Here is a 25,600-nt window from a genome sequence, read left to right as displayed (position 1 = left end):
TGCGACGTTGATTTTACAGGAGAGTTTGGCGGGAGATCCTTCGGTTTCGAGGTCTGGTCCAAAGCTTGACCTTGATAAGGGATTATCCTAGTACTACGATTCAACAACTGATACAGGGTTAGCCCGTATAGCTCAGTGGTAGAGCGCATCACTCGTAAGCTTCCTTTGGAAAGTGCAACAACGATATGATGAGGTCCGCGGTTCAATCCCGCGTGGGGGCATTTCTTTTCTCAACTTTTTTTTGGATGTAACTATGTCACTCGCACTTAGTGATACCGACAGGGTCGGTTATTCTATTCTGACTCTTTCATGTTTCCTTTGTTTCGATTTTGTATAATTATTTGAGGAGCGGGTGTTGTCAATTCTGTTGTCGTGGATTCGTGTACTTTGTCACTTTGATATGTCTTTGAAATTAAATTTGGCGTTTTGTCAAACTCAGCCCAACCCAGCATATCTTTAACGCCCACGGTCCTCTCCAACTCCTCCATCCCATCTTCGTCCCACAGAGTCCACGTCACCATTACAACTGAGTCCCGAGTGTCAAGGGGCGATAACATCTACCTGGCCATGACATGGTCACGAAGAAAATAACAGTAGCCCGAATATAAGCAAGTCGGTTTTTGACTTTTCTGCTACCTCATCATCATAATACTAGTGAACTGGGATATTTCCGACACGATCTACTTCAAAACCTATACTGAACTCTAACACTTCAGCTTACAACCGAACTTGACCAGAATTGTCAACCATGTTATCACCCCGCCTCTTCTCCCGGACTCTGCTCCGGCCCCGCCTGACTTTTCTCCAAGCCCGCGGCAGCCCTCGCCAGCCGGTGGTGACAAAAGGACAAAAGAAGAATATCCATAAAAAGAGGGAGGCGGAAGATGATTTTGGTGGACCGGGTGGGCAGGAGTTGTATCCTTGGGCTAGTGCTGTTCACCGGTGAGTCTTTCTGTACCCGTCCAGGGACGAGACGTTGGTGCTGTTGTGTAGATCAGATCTGAAAGAGCTGTAGGGTGTAATATCCCCCTTCTATCTCGCTTCCCTTTCAAGTTCGGTTTCTCATGTTTTTTATTATTATTTGTTATTCTCATGTTCAACCTGGCCTACCATACAATACCGCTACACACTTCTGTCTCCCTTTTGTTTCTCACTTTACTCGATTACTTAACCTTCCCGTCTAGCCGTCCTGTATCGTCGACCATTGGCAATGGCCCATATGGTAACAAATGTTAACTCGAGCCTGAACACAAAATAGGAAGTATGCAACCCGCACTGCCGTCGGCGTGGCCGCCACCTGCGCCGTACTTTACACCTCCAAGATGCTGGAGCGCAAGGGATTCTTCAACCAGCCTGGCGATCGGTACGTGCTGACGCATGACAATACCAAGGGAGAGTTGGGAGACGTGATGATGTTGAGGGTTAGAAATGGCCAGGTTGTGTAAGGGTGGGTGAGACTGGAGAAAATGGCGACTGGGAGAGAGATGGAAGGAGAAGAGTTATAACACTACGCTATGGAAGGAGTTGAGAAGAAATTGACTGGGAACTGTTGATCGACAGGAAATGAAACAAGGAAAAAAGAAGGAACGGCGATTGTCGAGATAGTGTACATGTACTGGAAATAGGTACGGATGGCGGACTGGATCAAGTTGAAATCTAACGGGGAGGGATCTATCTGTTCGGCCGACATTCTACGAAGGACGGAACTGCAGCTTGCGATAAATGCCATCATCTTCCAAGTTGTGGGCAAGTCCGTGGTCGGGCTACACCATGTCTTTGCCACTGCAGGCGCAATCGCCTGCCGTGGTTGATGTCGTGAAAACTGAACTGTTCCGTGAATTGAGGCAGGTTCAATCTACCACCAACCACTGCAGTGCAGTAAGGGAAAGTCCGATGTCGGGTGGACAGTAGTGGAACCGTGGGATAGGTAGGTAGGTATCAGTGTTGAAAGATGTAAGTGTTAGAGCGAGTGGGTGATATTAACGTATTCCCTGCACCGATCACCCGTGAAACAGTTAAGAGAACTGTCCAGCATTAATACCTAAGTACTGAAGCGAACAGCTACCCCGCACCGACCGCGTCAGCGACATGGGGCCACTTCCCTCCCTCTCCATCAACGCGTGATCCAAAAAAACCACCATAGCGCGCACACGGTATCTGTAAAAATGGTCCGCGGGATCAATTCCATGTGACTGGACTATTTTCCCATGGAGGGTCAATTTTCTAACTGTAAAATAATGCTCAGTATCTTCTTAAAAATGACATCATCCTATTAATAATCGTGGTCTTTTTTACGAAATAGTATAAGTGTAAAAATCATCCCTAGTATGGTTTTATTCAATATTAGTCTTATTTATTATAATTAAATTTTCTAAAGATTTTATTTTATAAGTGTAAAAAAACTTTCAACCTTAAAGTATAATTTCTACTTTAAATTAATCTTTTAATAAGAAGTTCATTTTGGAAAGAGTAATTATTTTAACCTAAGTATAAAATATTTAACTTTTAAAAATAATTATTAGCTTTAAATATTTTAGATATTTATTTATTTTTGATATTATTAGTAGATAATTTTACAGTTAGAATCTACTCTCTTTCTACTTATATAAATAAACTTTAAATATTTTAAGTTTATCTTTATTATTAAACAATTGGTAAATAATTTTACAGTTATACTCTTACCTCTTCCTACCTATATAAGTAAAGGAATTCAACTCTTTTTTTAATTATTTAGCCTAGTGGCTTAATGGTTTTTATTCTCACTATCTTTCCTAAGATTATAAGTTCGATTCCAGTTGAAAGTAAGTTTTTTCTATTTAAAAAGTTTTAAATAGTCAAAGTCTTATATTTTATCCAAAGTCTTAACTGTAAAAAAAAAAAAAAAAAAAAAAAAAAAAAAAAAAAAAAAAAAAAAAAAAAAAAAACAACTTTAAGACTAGATCCTAATTGTAAAAATATTTAGGGATTTTTATTATAGTAATTGTATAGTTTTTTTTCTTATTTCTTCCTTTTTTACCTTATAAAAGTATTTATTAATTATAAAAGAATCTTATTTTATATAAATTAATATATTGAATTTTGAATTTAATACTAAAATTATTTACTTTCCTAAAAATTAATTTATTTTCAATTACTTATTAAAGAAAATAATTTTATATTATAAAAAAAAATTTATTTTTCAAAATCATTTTGAAATTTAAAATAACCTTTATAAAAATATCATCTTCTTAGTTAAAGCTCATTTTAGTTAAAAGATTTTTATTTTGAGTAAAATATTTACTATCAAAATATTTGCACTTTATAAATAATTTATATAAAGTTTACTTGTATAGTTCAAGTAGAATTATATACCTTTTATCATTTTTACCCAAAATCGTAATGCGATGATTTTACAATTGTCATATTTTACAACTGTAAAATCATCCGGAGGATCATTTTCCAGAACCCCTCCCGCGCGCTATGGCAGGCAGCCAAACGACGAACCCGCGATCCCTCTCAGCGCACAATGTCCACCCATTCCTGTTGCCAATTCGTGCCTTGAGCCTGCAGGGTTCTTGATCGTCCATCCTCCCAATCGCGCCGCCTGCACTTGTCTCCGTCCTCGATCGCGTCCTCCATCCAAGCGCGAAATAACCGCACCACATTGTCTCGTCGCCGACGTCCCTCCCTCGCCTCGATGCCTGCTTACGGCCCCTCCCCGTTCAGAACAGAGTCGACTTGACCTGCGTATCCTCCAACACTGCGAATCCGTCCTTATCATCCTGCTCCCCGTTCCCTTCCGGTAGCTGTCCTTTTGGCCAAGCGGCATAATACGAGTCGGAGACCAAAGACGAGGAGGGCGAAAGAAGCCGAGAAGAGGAGGATGCATAACGTAAACGCTGGCTATGGCGCCTTTGAATTTCCAGAAGGGAGCTACACCGGCTGATGGTTCATTGGTGTCAGAGGGTGTGGCTGAGGGGAGCTGGATGCGGAGGGCAACGCGAACACACTCGTCGGCAAGCCTGTCGTAAGGGACGCTCAAGATGGCGCGGGTGTCGATCAGAACGCGCAGGATGTCTCCCCCGTCTGGCCCCCCGGAAGACGACGCCATCGGACTTTGGGACGTCTGGTCATTCACCGTCGGCAAACCGCCCATCGCCGGCAGTTCTAGCCGCACCTTTTTCCCAGCATCCAACTTGGCCCCGGGCCACCGCCCTGGATGCCATTTACACCGCGCGGTCGCTCTGGATTTGAACATGCAAAATGATGCAAATGGCAAGACGCCTGGGTATTCTCTTATGCGGTGCGTCGGTGTTTTCCGCCTCGGTGTCGCCGCTCATCTCCACAACCAGCATATACACATTATTTCAACATTAGCTTTCCTCGTCCATGTCCTCCAGACTTCACCACAGCTTCATATAGACGTCCCCAATTCTGCCCTAGGCGTCGCCGCCGCCAGTTCAGCCCTCGGCATCTCTATTCCCCCCGACCCTCTCGGATTTGTCATAATCTCAAACGGTCCATACTGCTGCTGCTCCTGCCATTGCCCCGGCGCCCCCATCTGCGCACCACCCTGCAACTCAACCGGCATCACCCTCTCTGTCATTAACTCCATTGGCTTATAATACTCCACCCCATTCTGCCCAACAACGTACGGATACGGACGACTATCACCTGGTGCTTCGGAGTAGGTGTGGGTATGCGGTAGTTCGACGAGCGGACTACCCACATCTCTGCCCGTGTCTTGGTCGCTTCCACTTTGGTTGCTGTCTGATGGAGCCGAGGATTTTTCGGCTGCCGTTTTCCTACGACGGCGGAGGATGATCCAAATCAGAACGGCGACGAGGGCGCATGCGAGAGTGACGGAAACGCAGATTCCTGCTATGGCGCCGGTGGAGATTGCTGGCGATGATTCCGGAGTGGGGGAGGGGCCTTGCTGTGTTGGTGTTGTGCTCGATGGTACAGGAATGCCGGGGAGGGGAGTCGATTCCGATGGCTGCGTGCTACCTGTCCCGGCGGCCCGACTGCTAGAGGATGTTATCGTCGACGACGTGCTCGATGATGACGATGAAGGACTCAACGTTACTGTTGATACCTTCCCACTCTCTGAGAGTGTAGCTGTCACAACGACGGTGGGATGGAACAAGTCGTCGTACTGTATGTTACACCGGACGAATTCCTCGCTGGCTTCATAGCCGTCAGAACAGCTGGTCAGGCGCGGGCAGCAGGCTTTGGCGACGCCCTTTTTGAGGTTGGTACAGGGCACGGCGTTGGGTTCGTCGCAGGCGGAGGCTTGGTCGACGTAGCAATTGCTCGAGCCGGTTCTGGTCATGGAGGTTAGCGGTTGAGGTACGATGGGCTGTCTTTGCTCCGCGCTTGGGTGCTTGTAGGGTTGGTGAGGGAATGAGGTAAGATAGGTAAGTAAGGGCACATACCCGGTACAACACCATCCTTTACCAATGCCACTTTCACATGCCGGATATTGTTGACCTTTTCGCACACCTTTACGATGATATGGTCAGCAAAAACCGACTGTGAGACCCAGATAGGCGCAGGGGACAGGAATCATAATATGAGGCTGTGGTAGTGAGACTTACAGCACAACGTATTACTTGGAGAACAGAAATCAGTGCTTGCACCCTCGCCCGGGAAAGCCTCATCACAGACATCGGCTCTCCCGAAAAGAACGTTGAGGCTTGTCTGCCCGTAAGAGCTTGAAGGAAATCGCATCGTGTCAAAACGTGAGAACAAAGAAAGTGAAGCGAAGGACACGGGAACGACCGAGACAGCGTTGTCTCGTTGGTGATCAGACCAGCCGGTACCTACCCAGCAAGTTAGGTCACTGCAGAACAGGAAAAACAACAAAATAGAACAAGAACTCAGTTTTGCGATGGCAGCGGGCTCTCAGCAAGTCATATATTACGCGCCTATCTCTGGCCGCTACGGCGTACTAGGTCACATTCCATGCGAAAGCAATCACCTCTTTGGCGGTAAGCACTAAGAGCCACGAACAAACCCAATTCTTCCTTTTCCTGGAGATATTCAAGTGCAGCCAAACATTTTGTTTTGTACGCTCTCGCTCAGCCCTGGAAGAGTCATTGGCGCGATCCTTTGGCAGCCACTTTACTGCTTCCAGTTGGTAAACCCGAGTCAGGTAAGATTCTCACGGCAGGTCAAGACAATCAGTGGTGCTTTAGACGGTAGAAGTGGGGCGGAGAGGTGGTCGTTATGCGAGGGTTTGAAGGGTCCTTCTCCACCTTCACAGCAAAATAACCTCCAAGGCCAATCAGTTTCCCTGTTCTTTCTATATCCTATGTACAAAGTGCCTAGTTAACGATCTTTACTGTACAGAGACCTCTTCACACGGAGTATCTGCTTTTTCAGGCTTCTAAAACCGAGCGGACAACACAATGGCGGAAGGCGGACCACGTAGCAGACCAGTGCGCCCGCAGGCAGAATTCTAAAGTGATTTCAGGGGTCAAGCGTAGCTGGGATCTGCCAGTTCGAAGGCACGGGTCTCATAAGCGCGGGTTGAGATTTTCTGGGGTGGCCAGTTCACAGTTGGGGCCGTCTCGGAACTTCTCTTGGGGGCGGTTGAGATTTGGGCCCTCGAAGCCTACCTACGTCTTGAGACCCAAGTGTGGACTTTCCAAGGAATTCTGCGTTGCGACCTCGAGTATGCACCGGAAATGCACTCCAACGTCCAGGCCTTCCATCCAGGCCTGGCTTGCATTGGACTGCTCAGTTTCCCTGTTCTAGGTACCTCTATCTGTCTATTGACTCAAGTTCGATGCCTTGAGAGCCCAGGTTCTGAAACGTGGGATTTCCATGTGATTGGGCCTTTACCACTCGGTGACAGTCCACAGTCGCCAGACGCTAAGAAGCTGCTAGAGCTGATGGACAGGGGATGTCAACACTGATGGCGTCCCGGCTAGGCGGATAAAAAGTGCCCGGCGCCTAAAACATGCATTCAGGAGCGGTGGGTGGGTGTGGTGATTTTGACACATCTTGGAAGTGACGGGACCCGTTGACTTGGAACCAACAGGAAGCTTACCTCTATCTTCACGTCGCTCGACTCCCCTTGAGAAAAGTTCCTCAAGCGTTTGGTCTCGCGAACATCGAGGTACCTAGTCGGCATAGAGTGGTCGGAGCTCTCCTTGCATCCTTTTTTATGGGTAAAGCGATCTGGTAATCTTCCTTCTCTGTCTTCGGTTGTGGGTTCCTGTCCCGCCTTCTAGCCTCTCTTTTAGCTTAGAGGTATTATAGCTCCTGTCGCCGTTCACTGTCTGGCCCGATTTTGGGCAGCTATGCTTCCAGCAAAACTTCACGTCTCTCCGCTGCGAATTGTCTCAATTTGCGCGTGTATTTTTGTTCTCTTTTACATCTACGGCCAACTCGGAGCTGGCATCTTGGATGTCGCATCGCCGCCTCAACGCTATGCCGGTGTCCCAGCGAGCCCGCCCGAGAAAGCCCCAGAGCTTCCGCTCGAGCTAGTGGTGGCCAGTATGAAGTATGAGAACACCACCTGGTTTCACGAATACCTACCGGACTGGCCCGCGAGCATCTACGTGGTCGACGACCCTGATGCTCCCCTTACGGTCCCCAAGAATAAAGGGCATGAGGCCATGGTCTATCTCACGTGCGTGTGCTCTTAACAAACCTGCCGGAAAAGTTAGGTACCTACCTATTAACGAGCTTCCAGACATCTCATCGATCGCTACGACACTCTTGCCTCCACCACCGTCTTTGTCCACGCGCAGCGTTTTGCCTGGCACAACGACGACCCCGACTATGACGCCCTCGTAACTCTCCGGCACCTGCAAACGCCCTACGTCCAAACCTCTGGCTACGTCAATCTTCGCTGTGTCTGGGTCCTCGGTTGTCCCGCAGAGGTCCGCCCCAATCTAGACGTCCAGGATCTCAAGGACCTTTCCGCCTCCGGAGAAGTGGCGCTCAAGGACATTTTCAAACCCGCCTTCAAGCAGATCCTCCCGGGAGTTCCTGTCCCCGAAGTCGTTGGCGTATCCTGCTGCTCCCAGTTTGCCGTTTCCCGTGAAACAGTTCGCAACCGAACGCGCGAGGACTACGTCAGGCTTCGTGAGTGGCTGCTGAACACAGAGCTGGACGACAGTCTGTCTGGCAGAGTGTTTGAGTACACGTGGCATATAATCTTTGGGAAGGCAGCCGTTCACTGTCCGGATGCGGGCGAGTGTTATTGCAAGGTGTTTGGGCTGTGTGGGCTCGAGGGGTGCAAAAAGGATGGGTGCGATGGGAGATATACGCTGCCGAGGGTCGCGACACTTCCGAGCGGGTGGCCGAGGCTGGGGTGGGAGGGGGAGGATAGGGGGTATCGGGGTCCGCCCGTTTGATTTTGGAGATAATGCGAGGTTGTTGCTCGTGGGTGATGGTCCAGGAATCGAGTTTCCTGCAGCGGCCTGCGGAAGTCCGAATTCTTCAAGTCGAGACCGACAAAAGAAGCGGACTTGAACAGTCCAGCGGGCACTCTCATGTCCGGTGCTGAATGCATAAAGGTACAGGTAGGTACATGTATGTATGGCCTTCATGGCAAGCGGGTTCGAAGACGTTTTTTACTCGCTTGGAGATTTGGCAATGATTCGTACCTATCGTTGAGTATTGGTTTTGCTGGTGGAAGAAAGGTTGTACACATTGATTGCGAGCACCAGGCTGGGCGGTTGGAGGTTGATGTTTGAAGCACTGCGTATAAACAAGCAGGAACGCCACATTAAGTCTAGGTCCAGGCCGTGGTTTCCCAGGAGCTTGAGCTGGCGGCCTCTGGATCCGGCCAGGCCAGGGACATTCTTGGCTGATGATTTGACAAGCTGATAAGAGGCTACCGGGCTGTATTGATGCCTGTTGAGCCGTTCTTTGGATTGCACCTTTCATATTTATTTCTATCTCTTTTTGGGAGTATTGAAACAACGGTTATCCCTCTGCATATGATTCTACCTAGAAGGTACATATTCCTCCCTAGGTTACCTAAATCATTGCCGAAATATCCGTAACATAGTCGAAAAGCCTGGCTTTGAAACGACAAAATTAGTGTAGGACCTTTACATGCGCCCCTTCATGACGTAAAGGACCACGCTATTGTCAGTGGCCCAGAGCCAGATCATCAAAGTTTGCTTGTGTATCCCAAACTCCAGGCTCTGAGCGGCCTGCCTGGTGCCTGCCCCTGTGTAGCAGACGCGGCAGGCTGGGCTCCATGCATCGGGTACGGGACTCGTTCGGCTGTACCTAGGTAACCTGGGGGAAGCTATGGGCGTGGGGGCGTGGAGGCGACGATACCAGTGGTCGAGGCAGTCAACTTCCATCATTGAAGAAAAGGCCAGGCACACAGCGGGCGATGACTGGAGGCTACAATAGAGGTACGGGCAGGTATCTACCTCTGAGATAGCTGACAGGTACTCAGACAGTGCATTCCCTTCACTTGCCGGACTTGAAATCCAGTCGTCTCTCGTACCTTCCAAATTATTGACGGGCAGTCAGTCTGCTGTGCAGTGGTATCGGGTGCCTCTGATCTGGTTGGGGAACGACCATCCGACATGCGGGGTAAAACACGGCAAAATTGGGGAGAGGTCGGGTGGAATTCGAAAGGAATCGTGAAACCTTTTCGCTTCCCCCGCCCTTTTTCCACTTTCCATCCTAACGACATTGTCTCAGTCCAGTTCAAGCTGCTACTTAGGCATGTATTGACATCTACGAGTACTAGGTAAGGCGAATTCGAATGGCTTCTTGAGCTATCTTCTTGACTGACCATTTGGGCCTCAAACCCCAAGCCTCAGAGCCCCGATGTCCTCGCCCGTCGTCAGTCCCCAGACGACCCAGTCCACCATATATCAAGACATAGATTGCTCCGAGCCGCGATTCCCATCGAATCCTGACCAATCCCGCTGCGCCCCAGTTTGAGCCGCCACATCACTCGCTCTCGATAACGTTGACGAGTCAAGCATTCAAGCCACACCGATAAATGTCAAGTACAACCAGTCTATTTCCAGCTCTACTTGCACCGTCAATTCTTGGCAGGAACAACAAATTAGGCGCAATGACCCTCGCCTTCACCTGGCCTGCATCCTAAATGCCCTCCGAGCAAGCAACTCGGCGTCTCTCATTGGCAATGCTATCGCGGCATACACATGTTGAGGGTTGGTGAGATGCTGCGCCACTCCGTGTTTCTGCAACGACCACGGTCAATACTTCCCTTTCCAGGTCCCCCCAGGTTCCCCAAATTCCCCCCAAAAACCAAACATAAGGCTGGCGAACACGTCTTCATCCGGCTCGTGACCTCAGCTCCCAGGCACCCTTTTATCTGCGTGGGAACGATACATGATTTGTCGAGGCTTATCTATCAGGCATGTGCCACACTTGTCCGGTCAACGCATTTGGGAGTGAAGAAGGGGACAGGAAGCGATCCAGGCAATGGACAAGCAACACAGGTGCGACTGTGCGGGCAAAGGTTCGACAGATAACCAGGACTTCGGTGAGAGTGTGGTTGCACAACCCATGACTGAGCAATCCGGCGTCACGGCACCCATCTGGATTTACGCCTGACGTCGACGGCCATGTTCCAGGGGAACGTGGAAAATGTTTAAATAGTGAAGAGGTGCCCCCAGTGTTTCGTTTGTTTACTGTGTTGACGATGTTTGCATGATTCGCTAATTGCTCTTTACACTTGCTTGCTTGCACTTCCACGTGCGTTCTTTCATCTTGTCTTGCCCAGTGATACTCTCACTTTACAACAAATTTCAACGAACCCCCCTCGTCAGATGTCATCAGCATGGCCTACTCTCCCCGGAAAGTCTTGACCTTCAGGCTCACCTTTCTCGCTGTTGGCTTCCTCTTACTAGGAATATTGCCACGACCCACCGACGCCGTCCACCGCTACAACGAGCCCCAATGCTGCCTCGATGCTGTTGCGTCCAATAACTATACTCTCAACATCACAAAAGACCCCAAGACGCAGGCGATCGTTTCCGGCGAGGCCCCCATCTGCGGCCAGATGTACAACCACACCCTCAAGGCTGCTCCCGAGATCATGGTGTCCTACGCCTACTGCAAGAGCAACTGTGGGGGCTTTGGACTTTCCAAGGGCGACGAGCCAGGCCAATGGGCCGCTCCCATTGTTCAGTTTTTGCTTCCGTCCGTCATCTTCAGTATGAACGTGCCGAGGCGGCATATCCTTCTCTCGACTAGTCGGTTCAAGGACTGGATTTGGAGGATACTTCCCCTGCCCCAGAATGGGAAAGCACGCAAGGCAGTGACACTTCTGGTGGGGATCGTGCTGCTGGCGCTAGATACCCTTTCTGGGGCGTTCGATGCGTTGCTTTGGATTGTAGTGGTGATGGGGATGGCCGGGCCGATGATGGTCGGTGGACTTCATGAGGCAGTTTTGGATTACAAGATTGTGAGGGCTTTGAAGAAAGGGGCGCATAGACAGGAAGGGGCGAAAGGAACGCCCCCAACGTTGAAAAGCCTGAGGGATACGGTCGAGATCCTGGTGACGGCTATTTCAGGGAACTTGGTCATGGGAGAAAAGGGGGGCTATCCGGAGGACGAGATCAAGAAGGCTTTGCTGGCGGACTTTCCCGAGCCAGAACTTGAATTCCCAAGCAATCAAAGTACACTATCTTCTCAGCGCACGATAGGACCCGTACCGCAGATCCCGCCGATAGCTCTTTTGAGTCAGATGGAGCCCTGGGGACAAGACATGAGTGGCCCCCAAGAGCCCGAAAGGCCCCCCATCCTCGTGGCACCACCCGATATCAAACCGCAGTCAGTCGACAGAGAAGCCAGCAAAAGGCTCCGCGAACGACTCACACGACTAATATCCTCACAGCTAGACTTCGCCGCCACCATTGGTGCACCTGTCGTCTTTTACCTTGGCGCCTTTATCTACACCATCCTCGACCTCAAGAACGAGCCGTCGGACCAAGACGCGGCCATCTCGCTTGCCTTTGGCGTGGAGTGGATGATAATAGTGCACGTCGCCATCGTCGGCGGCTGTCTACTAGCCAGCAACAATCCAAGTCCAGTGGTCCTGCTCGTCGGCAAGGAAGCTTCCAAAGACAATGGATCTACCAAGGACGCCCAGTGGAGGTACTACACGCGAAAGAACGTCTTTGATGGTCTGTTCCAGCCGGTCAACATGTGGAAGAGAGGGATGAACAAGTCCAAGTGGTTGAGGCAGTCTCAGGTGTACCGAAAGAACAAGAAGTTCAGAGACAGAGTCAAGATCCATAAGCTGGAGCACTGCGGTTGGATCATTCAGACTTTCATCCTGATTGCTCTCCCACCAAGTGCAGGAGCAGTGGTGGCCTTGAAGACACCGCCGGTCGGATGGAGTTGTCGGTCTCTGAGCTTTGTGACGTATTCGGCCTCGCAATTTTTGTTGACTTTTGTCTACTTTGCTTACCTGAACATGTGGGAACGGGATCAAGCGAGACATGAAAACAACCAAGGCGAGGATCCAGAATCTGGCCAACAAGGGTCAAGGAACACATATCAAGCGGTGCACGAGAGAGAAGGCAGTGACGCGAGTGCCAACGGTAACGGCAGGTCCTCGGAGGACCTTCAACAGGTTCACACGGCACCTTTTCGCCCTCGGACCCCAAGCATGGACATGGACATGGACGACGAAGGCGTCTCGGGTCGTGATCGATACATGTACGGGTTAAGAGAAATCCCCACAACGACGAATCTACTACCCTCAACTCCTTCCCCAGGCCCTTCTCTCAGGCACATCCCCGATCGCGATCCTAGCTTCAGTCCAAGTCCCAACCAAAACCTCCTCTCCTCTCCTTATGATCCATGCCCCCCTCGACTTTCCATGTCCCACCTCAGATCTAATACTCCCACCCAAAGGCAGACAGTCCAAACCAAGTCCAAGCCCCGAAAGTCACTCCTCACTCTTTCCATTTACACCCTCTTCACCGTCTTTTTCTTTCTCTCTCTCTTCCTGTCAATCGGCACCACCCTCATGCAAATCATGGGCGTCTACCGCAACTGCTTCTGCTACATCACCGTGGGGTACTGGTTTGATACTTCAAACCCAAACGCCATGGTTAACGTTGCAAGCGACACGTGGTACCAGAGGCACTCAAGTCGTAATTGGATGGTGATGGGCGGGGTGGCGACGGCGTTCATGGCTGCTTGCGCGTATATCGGGTGGTGGTTCCAGGGAATGATAAGGAGGGAGCTGGCCGAAGTGGTGGAGGGGGAAGTTTGGCCTGGGTATGGGGGTGAGAATGTGAAGGAAAGTGGGAATTGAGAATGGTTCCAAGGTTCCACGGCGATGAAGACGGAGATGTGGGACGGGAGTCAAGAGAGGGAGAGACATGGAGGCTGGCCTAAGGGATGGATCTCAAGAGGGGGAGTGGGAGTGGGAGCATGACATAAAGTGAGAGAAAGTAATGTGTAATGATGGGATGCCGTAACCGAGAGTGATGGCGTTCAAGGGGGAGTTACAAGTAGGTTTGGGTTCAGCGTTTGTCAGTCTGGTGTTACTTCAGGTGCTAGATGGTTTCAACTGGGTGCATAACACGGAAGGATGGTATGGCGCATGCACATGGCGCGCTTGGTGCTAGAAACACAGATGACTGGTTGTATTACTATGGAGAGCATCGAATAGAGAAGGAACAAGAGAGAGAGGGCGTAGCAGAAACTTAATATCACCATATAGACCATGGATACAAGGCTGTTTCACTTCAGATTGTGTACGTGAATGGACTGACTGCAATTCCCTCCATCAAATCACGAGATTTCGTCCAAGACCTCATCTACAATCAGCCCTAACCTCACACCTGCAAAACTTACAAGTCGTACGACTACCTCTACGTTATCTAAAACTGCTCGCCATCCCCAGCCTCACGTCCGTACCCCAATCCCGGTGATGTCGGCATCTCCAGAACCGGCGATGTCTTCTTGCTATCCACCCCATGCATGAGCAGAAACTTTTCTAGGTACCTCGACTGGTCGAAATCATGACCCGCTTCGAATCATTGCTGCTAAGGCGTTCCGAACCCTACTATATCCCCAGAAGCTCCTTCCAATCCAACCGCTGCGTGATCCGGTCATCCCCGCTCCGGATCGTATCGGGAAGTCGTACATACCCCGGCGCACTTCACCATCCTGCACCATCCCGATGGCCCATCCCGATTCGAGGATGCCATGATTCCCACACACGCTACCCCAGATTTCCCCGTTCATCAGTCTGTTTAACCGCGTTGGGACTCCCGGTCATAGCGACCCGGCTATCCCAACACTGCAACGTCGTTTGACCGACGAGTATGGTAAAAACTAAAAATACTCCTGAATATTGGTGAAGAGGGTTGCGATTCCATTTGCCGAACTACCTGATGGAAAGGCTGAAAGAGAAACCGCTAATACAATTCTCATAAAGCAGATGCTTTACCTGCGCTAGGTGGGGGTCCTTCTCAAAGTTTGACATGGTCATGATACAACAACCCTAACGCCGTCCACCCAAGTCCCAATATCCGAACCATATTCGAATTTCCCAAGATCCCTTCCACACATCCAACCTCTTCCAACACCCATGTACACCACAAAAGACATAAAATTTGTAAACATTCATCCGCAATCTCCATTACCCATTCCACCTTTCCTCAAGCTCTCGCCTGGGTAGCTTGCGTAGCTCTCTGCGTCGCTTGCATCCCCTGTTGCCCAGAGGGAACCACCTTGAAACCCTCCGACACCACTTTAGCAATCTCCTCATTCTTGTGCTGCAATAGACCCAGCGCAAAGGCAACATCATTCCACTGCCTCTCCGTATCACACCTCTGCAACCTCGCCGCCAGCTTCTCCGCCAGCTGCTTAGCATGCCTATCCTTCTCCACGAAGCCGAGCAGAAACTTGACCACCCTCCTGAAACCCTCTTCCTCCAGACTGGGGTCGGACGAAAGCAAGCTGAACATGTCGACGAAGTGGTTGTAGACCGCATTGTCTTTGGTGGAGAGTTCGGTGAAGAACATCCTCGCCAAGTCAGCGATGCGCTTATCCCCGTCTTCGAGACATAGGGCCATTGACGCCAGTTGGCCCTTGACCTTGACCTGTCCGGCCAAGATGAGGAAGGTGAGCGTCATAAGACACGTGCGCTTGACCGAGGGGTCAGGGTCCGACAGGCGGCGGTAGAGGAAGTCGGTGTTTTCGTCGATGAGATGGTTGAAGCACACGGCCATGTCGCCAAGGGCAATGACGGCGTTGGAGCGCACGGTGGGGTCGACGGAGCGCTCCATAATGGTGATGAGAAGGGGGAGGTTGGCTTCGCAGTATTCGGAGCTGACGCACATGAGCTTGGCGAGACACAGGGTGGCGGCTTGCTGGAGTTCGCGGTTGCGGTAAGTGGTGTTGTTTGCGCAGATTTCCGACACCATGGGGCCGAACATGGCCAGGAGGGATTGCGGCCCATAGAGCAGTTCGCGCTCGCGAATATGAAAGATGGCTTCGGTGAAGTCGTCTTCGGTGGTGCCGCCAATGAGGTCGAGTTCGTCTTGTTCTTCTTCGTCCTTGGCGGCTTTGGGGCCGCCTGATTTGCGGCGATTGGTGGAAGCGGAGGCCGAAAGGGATGTACGCTTGCTTGTGGTTCCAGCTGCCTTTTCCTTCTCCTGTTTACGGCGCTTAAAGTCCAATTCACACAGTTCCAAATGAACGATCTGCTTGATGGCTACGTGGCCAACAATAAAGAGGAGCTGGGAAAGGGCGATGGCGTGTTCTCGGTGTTGCTTCTTGGCTTCAGCATCTTCTGGTTGGGTGGCGACTGGTGCTTGGGCGGATGTGGGCTCGTCCTCGTCCATGGCGTCCGGGTTGGGCTCTTCAGCTGGCGTGGGCTCTGCGCTCTCTGTTGGCGATGGCTTCTCCTCATGAGAAGCCGAACGCGACTTGGGCGGGCGAGCGAACACGCCCTTGGTCTTGCGGCGAATGATCTCGGAGCACAAAACGTCGGGGTGCTTGGCGATGGCATAGATGGCATTGATGGCTTGTTCGGCAACACCATACCACTCCTTGCTGTCAGTGGGCACCTCGGTGATGGCAGCAAGCTTGATGAGCAGGGCATGGTCGTTCGGTAGCCGGGAGAACTTGATACCGGAATCCTTGGACTGACGACCTGTGGGGTTGATGCGTCGAAGAGCAACGCATGTGTACTTGGCCAGTTGAAGATCTGCCCGACCGTGAGCGCCGAGACCGGTACGAAGCATGGTCTCCATCTCGCCCACGACAATCTCGGGATTGGCCGTGGCCAGCATACCCAGCACAATGATGGCGCCCCGACGCTGTGTCCTCGAAATCTCCCGCTTCTGCACGCCGTAAACCTGCCACAGCTTAGCAATGACCAAATCCGAGATCATGCCCGACTTCATCATGGTGCTAAGCAGCTGTTCCAGCGAAGTTAACTCAGCAGGAGTGGCACCGAACGTCAAACTAATCATGTTCCTAGCAATGTACGTCGCCGCGTCATTGGCATTGAAGTTGCCAGGCGCCTCGAAGAACAGTCTCTTGTAGCACTCGATCAGATGGGTCTGCACGCCCTTGCCTTCATCGCTATTACCCTTGGTCCAGATCAGCCTGAGCATGCGACGGATGCCGATCTTGTTCTGCTCGATGTTGTATGCGTCGCCGATCTCAAAGTAGTCCATGGCCTCGATGACCTCGCTCTTGTTTTTGGATCCGAGGAGCTGGCAGACGGTCTCGGTGGCCTCGTGGAGGACGTCGATAAACTTGAGCGCCTCGCTGTAGTAGCGCTTAGTCAGTGTGAGCTTCTCGATGGCTTCAGAGGTGGCTGCTTCTTCTTGGGCCCTGCGAATGGCTGCAATCTTTTCCTCCTCTGTCATCTCTGATGGCTGCTTTCTGGGAGATTCCATCATCTGGGTGGCATCGTCGAGGAGTGCTGGGTCTACGGAGGTGTTGCCGGCCTCGCCATCCAGCCCCGGAGCATCCACCGGTGGCTTCAAAGCGTTGAGCTCTTCTTCCACTTTGCCCAAGCGCTCCTGCCAATCCTTCCTGGCCAACTGGGCACCATGGAGAGCGGTGAAGGGATGAGTTCTGATCAAGGTGCCGAGCAACTTGATGGCATTCCTCCTGACGTGGCTGCTCTTGTCTTCGAGACTGCGGCAAGCGAGCTCCGCGGCTTTCTGTCGGCGCTTGGGAAACTTTTGCTCCAACTCGCAGAGCTTGATGTAAACCTGGATGGCCCTGACACGACAGTAAGGGTTGATGTCGAGGAACCTTTCTTCCAAGACATCAAAGAAGGCGTTCATCTGGGTTTTGTGGTTCTCGCCTCTCTCGGCCGACTTGCTAAGGTGTATCAACATGTTGCCAAAGACTTCGATCAAAGCGCAACGTAGGGTATACGATTCGCTATCTAGCTGCTTGGCCAGCAGGGTCACCTGCTTGATGATGATCCTGGGTGCCAGTTCGGAAAGCTTGATCATAAAGGTCGAGACGGATTTGGGTCCCTTGTTGTCGTTGCTGTTGAACTCCTTGTTACTGAGCTCTCGTAGGATTTCCTCGGCTAGCTGCGGGTAGTCGTATTGCTCGGCCAAGATGTGGAGGAACTCGGCCATGGGCTCAGCCAAGTGCTCAAAGTAGGTCAGATTCTGGACAATGGAGATTTGCGCGGCATAGCCGTGACCATGGTGCTTAATGGCAACACACAGCACCTTCCAGCAGTGCATACGTATGCTGGTATTCTTGGTTCGTTGCTCGCTCTCGAGTATCATATACACCGGACGAGTCAATAGACCAATAAAGGTGTCGCGCTCAGACGTGGTCATGAATATCCTGGCGAGCTTCAGCCTAAGAGCCTTGACCATGGTATTCAGAGCCGTCTCGAGTTGCGCCGATGAGTCCCAGGTGCCGTCTCTGCCTGTGGGCTTCTTTGGCTTTCCGCGACCTCTGGTTGTTACGGTATTGGAAGCCTTTTCGGCAGCCTTGGCCTCGACACCGGCGATGGTCCATTGTAGGAGAAAGGCGTAAATGTCGAGCAGCTGCTTGTGGTGGGCGAGAAGCTCTTGTTCTTCGGCTTCTAGGTCGTGATGGACAACATCGGCTTCGGCAGCGAGTCCCGAGGTGATCAGATCGAAGATTTTGCTGAGCGCATGTGCTGATAGGAAGGAGGTGTATCTAGAGATGGAAGAGTATTAGCCGTAGCCTTGTCTGGCTGTAGTCATGTATTGCGACATAGAGCTCATGGTGGACTAGGTGCAGTCGCTTTGGGCACCAGGGGACACCGGGATGTAGGGGAGAGCAGGAAACAGTCGGAGAGAATGGAAGCGCACTTGAGGAGAAACTGCAACGAGTCAAAGATGTGGGCGCGTGTAATGGCGTCTGGGTTCTCGGCGACGGCGTCGACGATGGGGTTGAGGATGCTGTTGATGAGGCCGTTGTCGCCGAGGGATTCGGGCTCGTTCTCGCAGTCGACAAGAGCGCTGTCAGCCTCTGGTGTTGGGATACTGGCGGGATCGTCCATGTAATGCTTGAGCGCATTGTTGATGTCGAAATTTATCGAGTCCATGATGGTGGACTGGTGGCCTGGTCGGCGGGGGTATCAATCGAGGGCAAAGGTATCGCGGGAAGAGGGACGACAAAAGGCTGGAGGCAAAAAGACAACAATCAGAGACCGACGAAACTGAACTGGATATTACGGCGGTCGGCTGCCCGCAGTGACGTCGACGGGGCGGGAGCTGGGTGGTGGTGGTGCCCTGGCGGTGATGTGTGATGCTGCCCGCTGCCGATGAATGGTGTTTTGGTCAGGCAAGTCAAGGGAAGATTGAAATGTTCAAGTTCCCCTCCAACCTGCCCGGGAATGCGACGGGACGGGATGGATTGCGCCGCGAGCACTAGGTCTGTTACCTACTACCTAGCGCTGTGCTACAGTGGTCCCAGTGGGGTTGGATGTTCTGTAACTGTGGGGGAGATCGGCCCTAGCAACGGGGCTGTTTGTTGACTTTTGGACGCGTGCCTGCATTCTGCTCAATAAACTTCCACTTTTGGGTGCCAGTCGCGTCTTGAGTGGCCCGTGCACCGGCCCCTCTTGCGCTATCGATTGTCCACTTCGTTGTTTACCGCCAAAATAATTCCGTCACTGCCCTGGGCTGACATGGGATTTTGACCGACAAGACACAATCTAGCTAATCCCCAACCACTCTTCACTTTCCTCTTCAGTTTTGTGTTTTTCTGCTCTTTCCTTCCTTCCGTGGTCTCTTGAGGTCCTTGGTTCATCTTCAGCCAATTAGTTGTTGTCTCCCCAAGATTAATGGCCCTCGCGCTGGTTCTTGCTGGTCTCTCGACACTCGAATTCGCTCTGACCACCCTCGCGCTCGGCTCCACTGTCAGTCGCATCATCCTTTGCTAGCAGAAGAAGGTCCAATGGCGGCCGTTACCTCAACACGTCGCCAACGAGAAGAAGAGCACTTCCGCTTACACCAAGATGCGCCCTCCACTCAGGATACCGAAATGAGCGAGGAGGCAGAGCAACAACACCATTACGGCAACACTGGCCGCCATGACGCCCACAACGTGGACGAACATGAACACGACGACGAGGAAGAGGAGGAGCAGCGACAGGCCGAAGAGGAGGTCGAAGCAAGCAGTGCTACAGAGGGCGAAGGGGAGCAACAGGAGGATCAACACGGGGACGAAGACGATGACCAAGATTCGGTCTCTTCCGACAGCTCAGACGACGGCATTGTCGACCCCAACATCCAGGACGACATGGAGAAACTCCAAAACACCTTTCCCAATTTCCGACAGCAGTATCGGCTGATCAAGCGCATCGGAGAAGGTTCGAATCACCAAGACCAAGACCCTTCATCACCAGCCACAATGCTGACCACTTCCCTTTTCCAGGCACCTTTTCGACCGTTTACAAAGCCGAAGACCTCGTCTACGATCAGTACGACAATTCGTGGGACTACGAACAAGAAAGTGACAAGTGGGCGCCTCCCCCTCTCAGGACATACGGACGCAGCTCGGGCTCCAGTATGACCAGTCGCCCACGACGCAAACCCAAATATGTCGCCATCAAGAAGATCTACGTCACCTCCTCTCCCACCCGTATTCTGAACGAGCTCGACTTGCTACACGACCTGCGCGGCTGCACATCAGTCTGCCCCCTAATCACCGCCTTCCGCGAGACCGACCAGGTTATTGCTATCCTCCCTTACTTCCGCCATGCCGACTTCCGCGAATACTTCCGCAAGATGACACCTACGGATATCGCCATCTACCTGCGGTCCCTCTTCACTGCGCTCGAGAGCGTCCACCGCCACAAGATCCTTCACCGTGACATCAAACCCACAAACTTTCTCTACGACCCCGCCACCAGGCGCGGTGTTCTCGTCGACTTTGGTCTTGCCGAGCGTGAGGGGTCCGAATGCAAGCCCTGCCTCTGCCATGAGGATTCGACCACCCGGCGCAACCGCCTCCGCACCGCCCACCTTAACTCCAGTGTGCCGCACAACGGCTACCCGAAACAAGACACGCGCCCCTCGCGGCGCGCCAACCGCGCTGGCACCCGAGGCTTCCGTGCGCCCGAAGTGCTGTTCAAGTGTACGGAGCAAACCACCAAAATCGATATTTGGTCTGCCGGCGTGATCCTCCTCACCATCCTGTCCAAACGCTTCCCCTTCTTCAACTCAGCCGACGACGTCGAAGCCATGATCGAGATTGCCACCATCTTCGGTATTAAGCGCATGCGACAGGCCGGCCAGCTCCATGGGTGCATGTTTGAGACGACCATCCCGACGATAGGTACGCAGGGGTTCAGTTTTGAGCGCATCATTCTCTGGAGCACGTGTCGGGATACGGGCGTCAAGATGCCCGAGGATGAGAAATTGGCGGTGGAGTTTTTGGCCAAGTGCATGGACCTGGATCCAGCGAGGAGAATCAGTGCAGAGGATGCATTGAATCATCCCTTTCTGCAGATGGGATTAGAGAAGGAACATGGTGGAAGCCAAAGTGGCGAGGAAGAGGAAGAGGGGGAGGAGGATGAGATGGATATCTTGCGGGTTTAGTGGCCTGGGTTCACGGATTGTCTCCGGAGTATTGTATGGCATTGATTGGTGAGGTGAGACAGTCCAAGGGGGGTGCGAAAGGTTAAAGGCGTTCAACCGGGAATGGTAGGTAGCATAATAGGCGCAGGGCGTTGCAACATCATATGGTTGTATGAATTACTTGAAGTCGGGTCTGGCGGATTTATGATTAGATACGGTTTTAGATACCAACCGATCGCATTGGCGCAGGGAGGTTGGTACTGGAGGTAGGCACAATGCCTTAGCATAGAGGTATTCATCGATCTTGTTGCAAGCAGTTAGTTACTTGTTGCTGGAGACTTCGTTCTTGACTTTGCCCCTGAGCAAGCAGCACCGTAACAGAACTTCCCAATCTGGAAGCACAGCACTGAACACGAGCTCACGTGACCTCGCTACTCATCCCTCTCGTCACGGTTTGTTCGTCACGTAACGCAAGCTGCATCTCCAACATCCATGTTCTTTGGAAGAGTCATCTCCATCACACAGTCTCGTTGCGTAGGCGCCATACATTGCATTGTTTTGATATTCCAGACTGTTCCAACATCTCTCCAAGAAAACCTCTCGTCTACCCCACTTTTGTGACTTTTTGTCCGTTTCCGCAAAATCGAAGAATTCACCCATCCATCATAACTCATCACTACCTCTACTTACCTACCTACCTGATTCTACATCTCACCACTTCCTCCTCACCAGCGTTCAGCGCAGCAATCACATCAAAACTACAGAATGGCTTCCACATTACCAATACCCGACATCAACGTCATAGCCCCCTCCTTTATCCAAAGGGACTCTCAGAATTCCGACAACATGAAACCACCACCAACCGACTTCAACCACCCATACACTCCCTACCCTATCCAAACGGCCTTTATGCAAACTCTGTATTCTGTTCTAGACCGAACCGTCGCCGTGTCCCCCCCAACAACGACCAACAGCACGAACAACACCGCCCCTTCTGCCACCTTCTCATCGACTGCCGCCACCCTCATCCCTAGCAACCCCTCCACGTCCCCATCCACGCCCCCCCTAATTAATCCTACCACCGCCCCTACCGTCCATCTCGCAGATAGGGCCACAGAACCATCACTATCCGTCACTCCCAGAACCACTACCAGTAAAGATAAAGACAAAGGTCCGAGTAGTAGCAGCAGTGTCCCCAAGGGCCACGCACAAATCGCCCTCTTCGAGTCTCCCACCGGCACCGGCAAGTCGTTATCACTAATTTGCGGCTCCTTGACCTGGCTGCGTAACCACAAGCGGTTGCAATTCGATTCCGAAATCGAAAAGATTCAGCAGCAAATGGAGGCATCTGGGGAGCCGGAATGGATGGTGGAAAGTGCCATCAAGAGGAAACGAGAGGAGTTGGCGCAGAAGTATGAAGAGATGGAAAGAACGCTGGAGAGGATAAGGCAAAAGGAGAGGGAGATGGAGAAGGAAGGGGAGGAAGGGCAAGCGAGAGGTGGAAAGAGGAGGAAGTTGGACCGGGGGAAAGGGGATGAGGAAAAGGGGGGAAAAAAGAAGGAGAGCGGCGGGAGTAGAGGGTTGACAGCCAGTGATGAGGACAAGGAGTTCTTGATTGGGGATTGGAGGGATGAAGGGGGACTGGATGAGAATGACCCGATGGGTCAGTTGAGCAAGGAGACCAGGGAGCTTTTGGAGAAGGTGGGGATGGGGACCGCGGGAGGGAAGAAGGAAGCGAACGAGGGGCCAGTGGCTGAGGAGGAGATTAAGGTGAGTTAGACTGGATGGCGGGGTTTACAAAAGGAATGAAACTTACACAATGGACAGATCTTCTATACCTCGAGGACGCATTCGCAGTTGACGCAGTTTATTCAGGAGCTGAGGAGGCCGGAATTTCCTGCTTCTGTTCCAACGCCAAATCCTCAAGAAAAACCAGCTAAAGAAATCGTCAAGCAAATTCCGCTTTCCTCACGGCAAAAACTCTGCATCAATCCCACCGTTAACAAACTTGGCACCCTCGCCGCCATCAACGAACGGTGTCAATCCCTCCAGCAACCCAAGACACCCAAAGACCAACGATGTCCCTATCTACCAAACGCTGCCAACCTCAAAGCGACCCACGAGTTTCGCGACACCGCTCTCGCCACCCTCCCAGATATTGAAGACCTCTACCAGACCGGCAAGCAGTTACAGATATGTCCTTACTACGCCTCCCGTGCTGCCATTCCCGGAGCAGAGGTGATCACATTACCATATCCTCTCCTCCTACAAAAAAGCGCCCGTGAGGCGTTGGGCATTAGATTGGAAGGAAACATTGTGATTATAGACGAGGCACACAACATTATGGATGCCGTATCTAACGTGCATGCTGCCGAGATCAAGTACACCGACCTCAAAAGAGCGAAACTATCACTTGGCATGTATTACCAGCGGTTCCACCAAAAGCTAACTGGCGAAAACAAGGTCATGGTCGCTCAGCTACAAAGGGTCGTGGAAGCTTTGGGAGTGTACCTCAAAACAAAACTGGACAAGGCTGCTTTGGGGCTCAAGGCAGACCAGGAAGGAATTGTGCTTGACACCAGCCTTTTGTTGAAGACGGGTGGTGCGGATCAAATCAACTTGTACAAGTTGATACGGTATGTCCAGGAGAGCAAGTTGGCATTCAAGATCGAGGGGTATATCAGTTATTGCGAGGAAGAAGGTCGTGACACAGATGATGAGGAAGCCGAGACGGAGATAAAGGCGAGGCAGGGCAGACCACCAGTGCTCCACACTCTGTGCTCCTTCTTGACGGCCTTGACGAATTTGAGCTCGGAGGGCAGGATCTTCTATGAGAAGATACCTCCACCTAGGGGCGAACTGCAGGATATGAAGCTCAGCTACATGCTGCTCTCGCCGACACACGCATTTTCGTCGATTGCGGAGAGCGCAAGGGCGGTCATCCTGGCTGGTGGAACGATGTCCCCTTTCGAGGACTACAAAGCACATTTGTTCCCAGACGTACCGCCAGAGAAGATCACAACACTCAGCTGCGGACATGTCATTCCCCCCGACAACCTCTGCGTCTGGACTCTGGGTTCCATCGCCCCCAACCCAAAAGTGGACACAGGAATCGGCGAGGACTGCTTCGACTTCACCTTTGCCAAGCGCAGCAATCCCAACATGATCAACCGCCTCGGATTGGTGCTACTCAATCTTTGCTCTGTCGTACCGGACGGCGTCGTCGCCTTCTTTCCCTCTTACGGCTACCTGGAAGAAGTCATTGGAGTCTGGAAGACGCACGAGCAAGCCATGGGCCCCAAAACCATCTGGGAGCGACTCGAAAGCAAGAAAGCCCTGTTCATAGACTCCAAAACCGAGTCGAGCGAGCAGACGCTTCAAAAGTACAGCGACGTCATCCATTCCGAAGTCCGTCCTCTCTCCCCGGCCGGGAGTCGGGTTAAAGGCGCCATGTTGCTGTCGGTAATAGGCGGCAAGATGTCCGAAGGCATCAACTTCTCCGACCGCCTCGGCCGGTGCGTCGTCGTCGTCGGCATGCCCTATCCCAACCCTCACTCCCCCGAATGGCTAGCGCGCAGAGAGTATCTCGAAGCGAACTTTATCAAGCGGTATACCGCCTCCCAACAAACCAGCACCGCTACCGCACCTCTTCCCGCCCCAGTGATTCCGCCCCCGTCCAACACCACCCACTACTCCACGAACCCCTCTTCGTCCAGAAACAAAGATAAACACAAACCTGCCAACGTCCGCAAACTCGCTGCGCGCGACTCCCACCAATTCTACGAAAACGCCACGCTTCGTGCCGTCAACCAGTCGATCGGAAGAGCGATTCGGCATCAGAACGATTATGCGGCGATTGTGTTGATAGACAATCGGTTTGAGAAGGAGCATGTGAGGGCCAAGTTGCCGGGGTGGATCAGAGAGGGGTGGGACGAGACGCAGAGGCAGGCCAAGGAGGATGGAAAGGCACTGAAGGGGTTGCAGGGAATGATGGGGAGGGTCAATATGTTTTTTAGAGGTAAGAATTAGGGAGGTGCGGGCGGAAGTTACCTCTAGTTCTCTGTTGATCAGACAAGGATGAATGCTAGTTGTGAAGTTCTTGGGAATGGCAAGGAAATGTTATGTTGGTTGGGTAGGTGAGTTGCCTAGAGGTACCTTAGGTAGGTAGGTAGCCACTTCTGGGACACGAGGAAGTCACGTTTGAGCGTGAGCTCCCGTTGCAGGCGGAGTGAAATCGGCACGGCACTGGGATGGCTGTTCGCTTGTTCATTTAACGATCTCGCTGTTTGAGAGGACGCTGCGAGGTACAAGCAATGATGGAGAAGTCCCTCTGCTGGTATCTTACAAGTCTACTTCTACTCATCAAGGCTTGAAGTGCCTCTGACCCTTTCGTACCTCCTCATCTTACAGCCGCGGTCATCATGTTGTTGAGTACAATGGTTATAGCACTTTCGATTCACGCATGAATTGTCACGGCACTCATGTTTCAGATCAAGCTGCGAGAACTTGTCGCTAGATATGAGCTGCCCAGTGATACCTCGAAGCTGAACTTCATGGTTAAAAGATTCCAAACACGAAGAGCACGCAACATTGGGGAA

The 25,600-nt window shown here is 51.8% G+C and overlaps 7 protein-coding genes and 2 non-coding genes across 10 annotated transcripts; 7 read left to right on the top strand and 2 right to left on the bottom strand.

Moving 5' to 3' along the window:
• The first annotated feature begins 121 nt into the window (after nucleotides 1-121).
• Nucleotides 122-221, top strand: NCU15359. Its single transcript has one exon. It is a non-coding gene; the product is annotated as a tRNA-Thr (tRNA).
• Nucleotides 222-716: 495 nt separating this feature from the next.
• Nucleotides 717-1,724, top strand: NCU09293 (hypothetical protein). The gene is made up of 2 exons (XM_953052.2): nucleotides 717-942; nucleotides 1,259-1,724. The coding sequence occupies exons 1-2, from the start codon at nucleotides 749-751 to the stop codon at nucleotides 1,443-1,445; spliced, it is 381 nt and encodes a 126-aa protein (XP_958145.2). The 5' UTR covers nucleotides 717-748; the 3' UTR covers nucleotides 1,446-1,724.
• Nucleotides 1,725-3,100: 1,376 nt separating this feature from the next.
• Nucleotides 3,101-5,709, bottom strand: NCU09294 (hypothetical protein; the record flags this gene model as incomplete). The annotated part of the gene is made up of 5 exons (XM_953347.1): nucleotides 3,101-3,108; nucleotides 3,484-4,223; nucleotides 4,404-5,303; nucleotides 5,415-5,481; nucleotides 5,577-5,709. The coding sequence occupies 5 exons, from the start codon at nucleotides 5,707-5,709 to the stop codon at nucleotides 3,101-3,103; spliced, it is 1,848 nt and encodes a 615-aa protein (XP_958440.1).
• On the top strand, nucleotides 5,611-6,762 carry NCU14160. The gene is made up of 2 exons (XR_897982.1): nucleotides 5,611-5,969; nucleotides 6,331-6,762. It is a non-coding gene; the product is annotated as a ncrg26 (non-coding RNA).
• A 209-nt stretch (nucleotides 6,763-6,971) lies between these two features.
• On the top strand, nucleotides 6,972-8,999 carry NCU09295 (hypothetical protein). The gene is made up of 2 exons (XM_953348.2): nucleotides 6,972-7,618; nucleotides 7,682-8,999. Exons 1-2 carry the CDS (start codon nucleotides 7,287-7,289, stop codon nucleotides 8,346-8,348), a joined length of 999 nt encoding a protein of 332 aa, XP_958441.1. The 5' UTR covers nucleotides 6,972-7,286; the 3' UTR covers nucleotides 8,349-8,999.
• A 348-nt stretch (nucleotides 9,000-9,347) lies between these two features.
• On the top strand, nucleotides 9,348-13,683 carry NCU09296. Of its 2 annotated transcripts, none has more exons than XM_011396983.1 (2): nucleotides 9,348-9,709; nucleotides 9,783-13,683. In XM_011396983.1, exon 2 carries the CDS (start codon nucleotides 10,775-10,777, stop codon nucleotides 13,262-13,264), a length of 2,490 nt encoding a protein of 829 aa, XP_011395285.1. In that variant the 5' UTR covers nucleotides 9,348-9,709; nucleotides 9,783-10,774; the 3' UTR covers nucleotides 13,265-13,683. The 2 variants fall into 2 exon arrangements, with proteins under 2 accessions (XP_011395285.1, XP_011395286.1); XM_011396984.1 differs by having other exon boundaries at nucleotides 9,508-9,709; nucleotides 9,777-13,350.
• A 620-nt stretch (nucleotides 13,684-14,303) lies between these two features.
• On the bottom strand, nucleotides 14,304-18,803 carry NCU09297 (condensin complex component cnd1). The gene is made up of 2 exons (XM_953350.3): nucleotides 18,288-18,803; nucleotides 14,304-18,132 (listed from the first exon to the last, which is right to left on the bottom strand). Exons 1-2 carry the CDS (start codon nucleotides 18,521-18,523, stop codon nucleotides 14,619-14,621), a joined length of 3,750 nt encoding a protein of 1,249 aa, XP_958443.1. The 5' UTR covers nucleotides 18,524-18,803; the 3' UTR covers nucleotides 14,304-14,618.
• A 299-nt stretch (nucleotides 18,804-19,102) lies between these two features.
• On the top strand, nucleotides 19,103-21,317 carry cdc7 (cell division cycle 7-like). The gene is made up of 2 exons (XM_001728470.2): nucleotides 19,103-19,792; nucleotides 19,858-21,317. Exons 1-2 carry the CDS (start codon nucleotides 19,378-19,380, stop codon nucleotides 21,021-21,023), a joined length of 1,581 nt encoding a protein of 526 aa, XP_001728522.1. The 5' UTR covers nucleotides 19,103-19,377; the 3' UTR covers nucleotides 21,024-21,317.
• Nucleotides 21,318-21,499: 182 nt separating this feature from the next.
• On the top strand, nucleotides 21,500-25,301 carry NCU11409 (ATP-dependent RNA helicase chl-1). The gene is made up of 2 exons (XM_001728469.2): nucleotides 21,500-22,772; nucleotides 22,830-25,301. Exons 1-2 carry the CDS (start codon nucleotides 21,768-21,770, stop codon nucleotides 25,029-25,031), a joined length of 3,207 nt encoding a protein of 1,068 aa, XP_001728521.2. The 5' UTR covers nucleotides 21,500-21,767; the 3' UTR covers nucleotides 25,032-25,301.
• Nucleotides 25,302-25,600: the final 299 nt, after the last annotated feature.

This window comes from Neurospora crassa, linkage group VII (assembly GCF_000182925.2).
Source record: "Neurospora crassa OR74A linkage group VII, whole genome shotgun sequence".
In the NCBI taxonomy this organism is placed as follows: Eukaryota; Fungi; Ascomycota; class Sordariomycetes; order Sordariales; family Sordariaceae; genus Neurospora; species Neurospora crassa.
The sequence above is the reverse complement of the archived record's forward strand: the minus strand, read 5'-3'. Positions and strand labels throughout refer to the sequence as shown.